The following is a 12,320-nucleotide window of genomic DNA, read 5'->3' as shown; positions in this document are numbered from 1 at the left end:
GAAGAGATGTATGGAGTTTCTTGCGATGACTGCCACCTCCCGCCTTGGCCGGATTCTCCAATGCCATTTTGCTCCTATTTCAGGGGGAGCCTACTTTTCAGAAACGTATTGGTTTGCTATAGAAGTGTGTTTGTATATAATAGTAAGTTGCCTCCTTCTAGTGAATGTTTTCTAAATGATTGTGTAATAAATGAATAAGTGTTTCACCAAGAAACCTTGAGTGTGTCTACTTGAACCACTGTGATTGTAAGTTCTCGGTGTAATCTCTTGTACTGCTCACATTCCCTTTTGAGATAAGCCTGGCTGCTCAGCTCGCTACCACAAAACTGTGTAGTACAGACTTATACCAAAGGCTGGTTTTACTTACACCTGTAGTTTTAATTGTATGTGGTGGTCCCAGAGGGTACTGCATGCAATTCTGTCTAACAGTGCTCATCTGTTCAGGCCGTCTGCTCTGCTGTCCACATCAGTTTGCTGAATCGAGAAGAACAGGTTACTTACCAACTGGTAACGTCCTTTCCACTGGATGTTCCACCAACATATTCCTTATCTTTGATATTTCCCATCCAGCTTTGGCTGCATCGATGGCGGCGAGTCGATGTCCCTCGAAGGCCTCCGTCGAGGGGGACGTCATCGGGTGTACAAGTAGCACGTGCGGCGCCTGTTGGCTTCAGTTCTGTTTTTCCCTCCTGTTCGTGTTGCTGGTTAGTTTAGGCAGACAGTAGGAAGCCCTGTGAGACCTGAAGTAGTAACAACATAGGAAATTCTACAGAGGGGTAGGATGGGAGGGTGACTAGGAATACGTTGTAGGAACATCCAGTGGAAAGAACGTTACCAGTTGGTAAGTAACTTGTTCTTCGAATAGATTGTGTCCTCCATGCATTCCGCATCTTTGATAAGACTCCCAAAGCAGTATAAGGAATTTGGTGGAAGGAGTAGAATCTTGAAATTGATGGTATCTTACAACGCTGAATATAGTACCGCCTTACCAAAGGTGACTTCCTGATTTGATTTATTTATGTATTTATAGAGTGCCGCAGCCCGTGGGCATCAGGGCGCTAACAAAGACGCAGGACAACAGAGGATGACGGGACAAGCGGGACGGAGCTAGGTAGGGGTGTTTAAACAGTGCAGTTTTAATGTTTTTTCTGAATATCAGGTAGTTGGGCTCAAGTCGAAGATAAAGTGGGAGTCTGTTCCATTTAATCGTGGCTAGGCTGGGGAAAGCTCGGCCCAAGCCATTGGTTTTATTTGCTTGTCCAGTTTTAATCAACCCTTTATTTCCTGATCTTAGCGTCTGGTTCGGGACGTAAGGTCTGATTTGTTTTTTGAGGTGGAGGCAGAGCCATAGAGACAATGGTGGACTAGAGACAATGGTGGACAAGAGACATGGGGCCTCATTCCGAGGGCAGCGGTAAGGGGTTAACGGCACTGGTAAGGATGCCGGTGCTGTTAACCCCTTACTGCCGCATTCTGAGGTCCTTTAGCGTGTCCCGGCCACCCTTAGCGGGAGCCGCTAAAGTACCAGGGAGCTAATAACAAGCCGCTATTAGCTCCCTCCCCATTGAGCCCTATGGGGGCTCGAATGGGAATCGGGTGGTTGCCCTGAATGGGGAAATACCAGGTCCTCCAAGGTTGGAATGACCTGGTAAGTCCCTATTCAGGGAACCCGGACCCGATATGCGGTAAGGGGGTAGCCAAAACTCGGAATGAGGCCCATGGACTTTAAAGAGATTCGGTCCTCGATGGAGCCAGTGGAAAGGTTTTCTTTCTTCAGTGGTGGTTTCTTTTAGATTTGCCAGTGATTATTCTTATAGCATTATTTTGGATGACTTGGCATTGCTTAAGGCACTTTTTGTTGGCACCTAGCATTAGGGAGTTTTCGTAATCTAGTCTGGATAATATGATGGCTCTAGCGATATTGGGGCTATTTTGTTGACCCAGGTGGAGATTTATTTGTTTTAACAGTCTTTGGTGGTATTGACATATCCTTTTAAAGATATGCCACCTGTGTTTCTGCTCCCAGAGAGGCCTGCAGGTATACACCTTTTTCTGAGACCCTCACTGGTAAGTCTTTAATGTTAAAGGTCGCATAAACTGGATCTAGTTTCGCTCTTGCTTGAGGGTATCCGAATACCACGAGTTAAGTTTTCCCTCCATTGAGGCACATCCAGTTGGATTTCATCCAGGCCTCAGTGGAGTTTTAGACTGAATCGAGCCTATTATTGTCCGTGGTGTGGCAGCCAGTTAGTTCCAATACCAATTGCGTATCATCTGCAAAGTTTGTGAAGAATATGCCCAAGTTGGTCAGAAGGGTGCTGAGAACGCCTGAGAGTGGGAAGCTTCTAAAATACAATACTTTGTGAAAGTATGCATTGAAGACCAAGTTGCTGCATCACAAATTTAATAGGGATGCCCCTTTGAAGGGCCGCCGAAGAGGCTATACCCCTGGTTGAGTGGGCTCTCAAGCCTTCTGGCGGGTCCTTACCAGCCAACCTGTAGCATTCTGAAATGCAAAGTACAATCCATCTTGACAAGGTCTGCTTTGATACCGCTTGACCCATTTTCCTTCCGGTATACCCAATAAAGAGTTTATCATCAACTCTTATCTTGGAGAGCCTAGAAATCTAAAAGTTTAAATCCTTTCTAGGGTCAGGCTTGTGGAGTCTTTCCTCCTCTTTATCGGGATGCAGCGGAGGATAGAACGGCAGCAGAATGATTTTCTGATTCAAATGGAAATCAGACACGACTTTAGGTAAGAAGGAGGGTTTCCCCCTCAACACAACCCTATCCTTATGGAACACAGTATAGGGTGGCCTGGAAGATGGTGCCTGCAACTCGCTCACTCTACGTGCAGATGTTAATGCGACTAATAACATTTTCTTGAAGGTTAGCAACCTCAATTGGTATGTGTGCAAAGGTTCAAATGGGGCACACATCAAAAACTTTATAACAAGATTAAGGTCCCAAGCTGGAACTTGAAGAGAAGAAGGTGGGATCACATTAGTGAGCCCTTTTAGGAATTGAATTACCAAGGGAATTTTAAAGTAGGAACACGGTTCCGAAGAGGGCTTGAAGATGGAAAGTGCTGCTAGGTAACCTTTTATGGACCCAACATTGAGACCTCTGTGTGCCAACGATAAGAGGAAAGATAACACCTCTGAAATTGAACATAGAAAAGGATCAACATTTTTTTCCTTGCACCAATTGCAAAACTTGCTCCAACGGCACGGAGACTTTGTTGCTGGCCTTCTCGCTGAAAGTAACACCTCCATGACGTCATCCGGGAGGTCCCAAAACTTCAATCTCAGCCTTTCAGAAACCAAACATTAAGGTTGAGAGTGTGGACCTCTGGATGGAGAACCTATCCCTCCCTTCTCTCTCTGCGGGAGGCGAATTGGAGGACAGATACACATGTCTAGAAGGTCCGGGTACCACGTTCTCCTGGCCTATCCGGGGCACTTAGGTTCATGCAGTTTCCGAACCGTCTCAACCTCCTGATGACTTGAGGAATGACGGGGATCGCAGGGAACGCGTATAGTAGTGGGAAATCCCAATCCACCACGAACGAGTCTCCTAGAGCTCCTCTCAGAGGAAATCCCCTTGAACAATACCTTTCGCACTTCCGGTTGTTCCAGGTCGCAAACAGGTCTACTTGAGGGGGTCCCCAAAGGGCGAAGATCTCTTGAAGGAGTGCCTGAGCTAGTTCCCATTCGTGGGACACTGCACTCTGCGTGCTCAGTGCGCCCGCTGTCGTGTTTTCCTCCCCGGCCAGGTGAACTGCCGATAAGGAGATTCCTTCATGAATTGCTCAGGACCAGAGCTGCATTGCCTCGCTGCACAGTGGTAGTGAACCTACACCACCTCTTTTGTTGAGGTAATGCATGGCCACTGTGTTGTCCGTCATTATCAGGACATTCTTTCCTCGTACAGAGGGCAGGAAGGATTTCAACGCTAGTCTGATTGCCCTCAGCTCCAAAAGGTTGATGTCTAATTTGGTCTCCAATGGAGACCAACGACCACTGATTGTCAGACCATTGGCATGGGCTCCCCACCCCATGAGTCAGACATCCGTCACTACTGTAATCTGCGGCCATTTCTGCCAAAAAGTTTCTCCCTTCAGAATGTTGTCCTCGCAGGTCCACCACAGACGATCCTGTGCGACCCTGCTTGGAACCTGAAGTAGGTCCGTCATCTTTCATGAGAACTGGGACCACTGACTTTTTAGAGCCCATTGAAGGGATCTCATCCTCAAGCGGGCCTGTGGCACATGAAATATGCAGGATGCCATGAGGCAGAGCAACTTCAAGAAATCGTAGGCCATAGATTCTGGCCATTCTGAAATTTGAAGACCTTCTGAAGAAAGTCTCTAGCCCTTGCCTTGGTTGGAGAGCTCTTTCCCCAAAGATGTGTCTAACGGAGCTCTGATGTACTGGAGCTGCTGGGAAGGTGTCATCTGCGACTTCTTGAAATTGAGGGAGAGGCCCAGTCTGTGAAGGGAGTGGCCGGTGACTTTCAGATGATCCAGGGCTTGCTCGGGAGAACACGCCCTGATCAACCAATCGTCCAGGTAGGGGTAGACATGAAATCCCCCTCTCCAAAGATAAGGTGCAGACCCTTCGGGGCGGAGGTCAATCCGAATGGCAGGACTTGAAACTGATCATGCCGAGCCACCAACAGCGAACCACAGGTATTTCCTGTACTTGAGATGGATAGGCATATGAAAATAAGCATCCGGAAGGTCCAATGACACCAACCAATCCTGAAGTTGAAGGGCCTGAAGGATCTGAAAAAGAGTAACCATCTTTTACTTGTCCTTCCTGCGAAACTTCTTAAAGTATCTGAAGTCCATGATGGGTCTCAGACCTCTGTCCTTTTAGGGGATCAAAACATATGGGGAATTCCAACCCTTGTTCATCTCCGTTACAGGTACTGGTTCTATAGCACCTTTCTCTAGCAGGGTTAATAGTTCCTGCACAAGGAGCGGATCTGGAATCATCAAAGAGTGTTTCCCCGGTGGATTGTTGTGAGGCTGCGTTCAGACTGGAAGGCAGTAACCTTGGGCTATTGTTGCCAGAGCCCAGGCATCTGAAGTAATGTCTTGTCATTCTTGCAGATGCTAAAACAGTCTGCCTCCCACTGGTGTTACATGACACAAGCTCTCAAAGCGGTTTTGGGGCAGATGTTGCAGCTGCTGATGGCAAGGAAGCTGAAGCTGACTTTGCACTCTTATCTTGTCCACCACGAGGGATTTTCTTTTTGGCCTCTTTGAGGGGCCATTCCTCTCACCTTTCCAAATGAGGAGTAGTAATAATAGGATCGCCCCCCCCCCACACAAGACGGTCCAGATGAACGAAAAGGCTGAGGTTGCCTAACAGCGGCCCCTAAAGATTTGGTAGACGCTTTTGAGGTCTGCAACCTCTCAAGGCTCGTCGGCCTTGCTGCCAAAGAGGCGAGACCCGTCAAATGGCATGTTCAGGAGACGGGATTGCACTTCTGGTGCAAAACCAGACTTCCGCAACCATGCAAACCTGTGCATAACTGTGCTTGCAGCCATGGACCTGCAGACGCTGTCTGCAGTGTCCAAAACAGACTGAAGGGATTCACACATGGCCTCCTTGCCATTTCTAATGATAGCAAGGAATCCCTCCCTTTCCTTCCCTTCTGGTATGTGCTCCGCCGCCATGGAGATGCACTGCCACAGAGTATGAACATTTGGCTAAGGCACATGTGGAGTTGGCCGATTTTAGGGCCATACTCCCCGCAGAAAAAAACTTTGCTTGCCCATCCATCCATCCATCCATCCATCCATCCATCCATCCATCCATCCATCCATCCATCCATCCACACGCTTGTCCCTATCCGGAGGGATGGTAGGGTATGCCACTTTGTTGGATGTAGCTGTGGCTGCTTGCCCACCAAACTCTTGGGAGTGGGGTGTTTGGACAGATAGCCTGGGTCGCTACTAGAAGGGCAGTATTTTCTAGTAAGGGACTTATCCACAGCTGGGGTAGAATCCGGGGACTCCCAATTCTTGGCCACCCTATTTTGCAAGGCCACATGGAAGGGTAAAATTGGGTCAGTAGGCGGACCTTGATCTAGAATGTCCATCATCCTAAATAAATTGAGCTGGTGGTCTAGCCCATCCTAAATAGTCTACTAACTTTGACATCAGCTGCCGATAAGAGGAATCAGCATGTTCTCTACAGTACTACACTAAGGTACACTTGGTTTGCCGAATTCAGTCTGTGGCGATGTATCTACACCACTAGCATTATGTAGTGTGTCTATGGAGGTCCCTCATTTTACTCTCTTTAGAAATCAAACACTCTGGCACATTAGGAGTACCAAACTCCAGACCAAAAGGAACCTCATCCTCAGATCTTTCCTGTTCTTCAACATTTGAAGATTAAGATTTAAAGAATTCCTTTCTGGGCAAAGGAGTGGAAGATCTTTCAGGAGGAGTTGGTTTTGTGGAAGGTTTTGTTTTAGCAGCTTTTTCTTTTGCTCAGAGGAGCGAGTTGGAACCTTAGGAATCTTCGGCGCCGATGGCTTCTGTGTGGATGTCGACAAAGACGTTGATGAAAATGGCACCGAAGGTGGAAATGGCGTCGAAGGCTTCAAGGTTTCAATGACGATCTCCGAGGATTTCGCCTTAAGAATGTGTAGAGCTTTGGACAGCGAAGACCTCGTGCGCGCATCCCAGCTCGAATGACTCTTTATCGGAGACCTCGAGGGCTCATGATCGGTTATACTTCGATCGTCCGTTCTCGAGGGTGCATGAGTGTCGGTACGGGAGCGCTCTCGGCAGGCTTCTGAGGAAGGCGCGGACCGAGGCTTGACCTCTCAAACACTCCCACCATTTTTAAACAAAATGCTTCCCACTCTTCGGTAGAAGAATGTTTAGTGGGGCATCTAAACTTACTTGGGGATTCGTCTGACGACAATGAAGATGCTGAATGGTGGCGTGGTTTCTTAAATTTTTTTAGTCGAAGACGACAATTTGCAGGAGCCACTTCGGGATCTCGACCTTTCTTCCTTCCTTTCGCGTCGAGGGGAATGAACTCTCGCCTCGATGGTCAAGGATTGGTCAGATTTAGATTTACAACCCACCTGCAATTTCCCCTTCCTCTCTCGCAAGGCTTTACCCGTCATTGCCTGACACTTCGAGCAGGCCTCCGTGTCGTGGGCTTCTCCTAGGCACCACAGGCACAATCAATGTGGGTCTGTGATCGACATCTTAGAACTCCACTCCTTGAAACCCAAACAAGGGGTAGTTGGGGTCGATGAAGAGTACATCTTCGATGATTTCTATGAAGAATGGAACTGTGTAGCAGAAAATAGCAACGAGGCGTGCCGAGTCTCAGAAGCAAAACGTTCTGCACACAAACAGAACTGAGGCCAATGGGCGCCGTGCGTGCACCCGATGACGTGACCCTCGACGGACGCCTTAGAGGGACATCGACTCAACGCCATCGACGCACTGCACCCTTTGGCGAGAATTCTTTTTCCGATGCAGCCGAAGCTGGACGAGAATATCAAACGTGAAGAATATGTTAGAGGACACAATCCATTCGAAATATGCATTGCTTGGCGTTTTGCCCATACCTCTATTACCAGTGTCTTCAACTGAGGGGAAACCTGTCCCTCTCTGCTTTATGTAGAACATCATTCATAATGTCTGTAAAGATCAAATGCTCTCCTTGCCTTCAGCAGAAGCATGTTTATGGGAAGAGATCTGTACAGGTGGGGCCACAATTCTTGTACCTAAAGGTGATGCAGGGTGGTACTTGAAGCAGAGTTAGGATATCTCTTCCTATAGAAGGAAGGGAAAGAACCACTGTGGTTTTCTGGTGATTGGGACATGTTTGGGTTTATTGGATTAATACTTTGGCTCCAGAAGGCAAGGGGGTATTTTGGACCACATGGACACAAGAGACAAGTGAAGAGAATATGCCCAGAAAGTGGAGCTAAACCTTCATCAAAACAAGGTGTTCTACAGGGTGTGGAGGAGAAAGGTGTTTAGAAGGGGGAAGGGCATTTGCCTTCAATGTGTGAAACAAGCAATTAAACGAGCAATTAATGGAACACAGCTTTCGAAGATTAACAAGATATGAATGAGAAAGTCTTCTAGGTATGGTTATAAAAGAGTCTCTTTCTGAAGATAATTGGCCATTAAAGCAATTATCCTGATTAAAATTCTAACATCAGTATTATAAACTAGAATAAAAGGAGAGGCTGATGGGCAGGTGAAATTAGGTGCAGGGACCAGTAAAAAAAAAAACATAAGGGAAGCAAAGGGTTAGTCATCGATTGCAAAAAGCAACTCTTTGGCTCCTTCTAAATTACTGCTGTACATACAGATTAACCAAACTTGTAGATCTCTAGCATTCCCCATTAGTCAGGGATGTTAAAACTCTGGATGCAACATACATGGTGAAATGTTGAAGCACTCACTGCCAATAGGTGCTAATCTGTTATGGGCATCCTTTTCCAGCTCCGCATTCTTGGTCTGTGCCCAGTTTCTCCACACTTCAAGCCCTTCTTCTGGCTTCAAGGAATTCGGGAGCATAAGTTCAGGCGACGTCTCAGTTTGATGTTCAACATCTGAAACCTGGACAGTTTGGGACTATAAAACAAACACATTGTTTTTCAAAAGAAAAAGGCAATAACTTGTTTCTTTTAATTTGACAGCATGCCCACTGACAAGCAACTTTTACAGCATCTAAAAGTGAAAACTAAACATAGCTCCTGGTATCGGTTTGTGCAAAGCTCTTCTAGGCTACAAGCAGGAGCTACACATATCCCCTCAATATCGAAACCCTAGAATGCAGTTCCTTCAATTGATAATAAACATGACCTAGTTTGACTCTTATGTACTTTCGATGTGCTGGGAGCATAGAAAATGAAAGTATACAAAATTGCCAGAAAAACACCACCTTAGAGTAGAATGACCTCCTGTAATGTCATTCTAAACTTGTGGTTTTACATATTTGTTTGTTGGTCTTAGATCCAGCACTGGTCTTTTTGTTTAGTCTTTCTTTGGAACAAAGCAGCACAGAGAATAAATGCCCTCGTTTATCTAATTGGGGGACTTTCTCTATTGCTCCCTTTTTTCAGGTAATGTCAGGATTTCTGCCTTTAGCAGACATAAGTGTTGCAGCAGCATTGTCTGGTTTGTTGGGTGTAGGTTGCGCTGTGTCGATCAATTTGGTTCAATACCCCTGTGTCACAGTGTTCAAGAACCTCCCATGAGTGGCTATTTGATGTTGTTCGATACCCCACTGGGGTAAAATGGGAAGGAATGAACCAGCCCATTATTGCATGGCTTTTTCCAGTTTCTCTCCTGCCTAAACTGTCTCTGGAAACCTTATGGTGTGTTTTGTTGGCTCTGGTTTGAAAACTAGGAACTTGTGCCTGGTGTATAAGCACACAGTTGCTGACCTAGAGAAAATATGGGTGCAAAAACCACTTCTATTGCTTGGAAAACCCCTCTGTTGCAAAGATTCACCTGCGATTTGATGGTTTCATGTACTTTCTTGGCATTTTTTAAGGCTTCACCAACTGCTACCCAAAAAGAATATGATCCTCAACTGGCATGAGGAGAGTGGCCTGTGTCTCCAGTTTAACACTCACAGCCAAGCATGTCTCTTAGCCATGCAGGCTTCGCAATTGAGGGCAGCTGGGCGACATTTAGCGCCTGCTTGTAGCCTAAAAGAACCTGGTTAGCTTGGCACCAACAGCTACCAGAAGCAATTTTTGGCTCATCCAGGGCAACTGATGGCAAACACGCCTATGTGAATTTAACTGTGCATTAGAGACAGTCTATAAACAATCATTAGGACACAACTATACAACGTTTAAAGCCTAAGGGGGTTATAAACACTGGGCAACATGATATTTTTGCATCTTATGTGGAAGTTCGCTTTGCGGAACACTATGTTCTAGCTCCTTGCCCCGCTGTGGAAGCTCCTAGCCACTGGTTATTTTGGATACTCTGAAGGCATCATGAAGTACAACACAGACAGACTTAAAATTCAAACAAAAGAGATTTATAACTTAAATGTCACGATGGTTGAATGCCTTACTTGCCCTATGCCAAGGTGGGATTTCCCTTCCTGAACTAAACTAAGGAAAGTCTGAGTCAAAGGGTTCAACTGAAAGGTCTGTGTCCAAAACCTACCCTTTCCCTCAGAATCAACAATTAACCAAGGAGTAGGGATTTCACCGTCAAAGACGATGGTGTTCAACTTAAAGTTCTGAGCTTCTTCCAACTCATAGCTTACTTTCAGCCACTCCCCACAATCCAAAAGAAAACAAGGGTCTTGAGACGCCGCTCTCAAGACAGCACAGGTGGTTCTTGTATGTCTCTGGGTTCCCTTCCCCAAGACTTCAATTCTTCTGCCGCCTACACTTGTTCTAGTCTTTTCAAAGGAAAATGTCTTAACAAAATACCGTAAACCTGACCACCTTTGCCAGCTCGGATGCAGTTGTTTCATTAGGCTGTTCATAGTTCCTATGGTTTACCAGGCAGGTAAGACACAGTTGTTAGACCACACAGTCCACCCATTACAGGTCACAACTATGGTGCAAGGACTCCTTGGAGAGAAAATACACACACACTTACCTGGCACTTGTTCCTGTTCACCAAGTTACCTTCACTTGGCGCCTTTTTTGGCCTCTTGGCTCCTTTTTTGGCCTCTTGGCTTTGGGGTATTTCTTGCACCTCCTTGGCCTCTCCTTATTGGCATTGTTGCCCCATGCAACCACGTGTGCCCCCCTTCCTGCCAAGCGGTGGCCTTGTCACACTGCATTCACTCACAAAAGGTTCACTGTCTTCAAAAGGTACACCTTATTTACAATCTGAAAGTTCTAGGCAGTTCAGGATTCACTGTGCACCTTTTTATTTCAATGTTTAAGTGTCCCTTTTGGTCGGAACTCAATGAGCCTTTAGTTTTTTTTTAGCTCGGAATTCAACAAGCATTTGATGGTTCAAAGTAACTTTTCTTGTGAGCTTGGTATTCAAATACCACATAGTTTTTTCTATACTGTAGACCCGAGTTCCATTGCGTTCTTGTTAGAACGCCCGGAGCCTCTCTGCCCTCCACACGCCGGCAGCTTCAGTCCCTCAATCACCACGTAGGCAGTGCCCTCTTTGCTCCGGCTTCACGGCAGCTCTTGCTGCGCTCGCACGGGTCTGGAAGCTACCATGCTTGGCAAGTCACACAATCCACTTGCTTCAGGTTCCCCAAGACTGTTGGCGTCTTGGCTTGTTTTGCTCCAGCTGCCTCTTCCCACATTGCTCCCAGTCTCCCGCTCCTGCTTGTCTGGCTGCTTGTTTTCCATTTATACACCTCCTGCCACCCCTGCAGGTATGGCTGATTAGACCTGCCTGACATCTTCACTGCTTTTGGTGATCTCTTCTTCGTCCCAGTACTGTCAAGTGTTACATGTGGAAGATTGAGGGGAACTGCCTATAAAGGTTAGGGGAGGGTTATGTTGGTTGTCATAAGGAAAAGGGAGATACCATGTCATTAGGAAAGGGGAGATACCATGCCTCGCCCAAGGGCACTCCACTCCCAATCCTCGAGGACCCTCCCACCCAGGTGAGCATCCTCCGCTTTTCCACCCCTCGTGTCAGGATCCAAAAGCGATGCCTTCCCCAGACCACCTGCGTAGAGGATCCAAGCGGAGTAGGAGTGAGAAAACCCTCCGGTTTCTCAATACTCAGGAGCTGCTTTTAGCTCCTGCTGTTTCAATCTTAGTTTCAATACCTGCAAGGGTTCCTTCTGCAAGGAGTCTGCCAGCAGTTTCAGCTGAATCAAGGGCATTCTTGATAACTGCATTTGGGGATTGTTTGCTTTCTTGTAACACCTTGAGCATTTGGGACCCGAGCGTTCTTGGACATCCACTAGAGCGTACATTTGATCCCACTGTGCTCTGTTACAGCTGGCCATAAGGGTAGTGGCATTTGCAATGAGGTTGCAACCTTTCCCACCCAGGAGAGAGCAAGAGATAGCAAGAGAGAGAAAGAAAGAGAGAAAGAAAGAGAGAAAGAAAGAGATTGAGATTTACACACAGTGTATCCGTCCAGGAAAATGTTTTGTTACATGAGGAGCAGGAACTAAAATGGTGTATTATCCACTGTCTATGCTTGAGGACAGGGAGAACAGTTTACATAAAGGGAAAACTGTAAAAAAACATTATCCAATAGTGTAGTTCAATGTGAAATCTTTTCCCATACCATCACGCTTAAGGCCTGTAGATGTCAGTCCATCGATCTTCTGATATCGAGAATCCTATTACTGAATACATCTTGC

The 12,320-nt window shown here is 46.5% G+C and overlaps 1 protein-coding gene across 4 annotated transcripts in view; it reads right to left on the bottom strand.

The window, feature by feature from the left end:
• QRICH1 (glutamine rich 1) overlaps positions 1 to 12,320 on the bottom strand; it is a 557,471-nt gene that overhangs the window by 263,468 nt on the left and 281,683 nt on the right. For all 4 annotated transcript variants that reach the window (XM_069643302.1, XM_069643300.1, XM_069643303.1 and 1 more), the window contains one exon: positions 8,458 to 8,629. In XM_069643302.1, the coding sequence (XP_069499403.1) occupies positions 8,458 to 8,629 (172 nt within the window). The remainder of the gene's footprint in view (positions 1 to 8,457; positions 8,630 to 12,320) is intronic.

This window comes from Ambystoma mexicanum, chromosome 2p (assembly GCF_040938575.1).
Source record: "Ambystoma mexicanum isolate Mex_15411 chromosome 2p, UKY_AmexF1_1, whole genome shotgun sequence".
In the NCBI taxonomy this organism is placed as follows: Eukaryota; Metazoa; Chordata; class Amphibia; order Caudata; family Ambystomatidae; genus Ambystoma; species Ambystoma mexicanum.
This window is presented reverse-complemented; position numbering and strand designations above follow the sequence as displayed.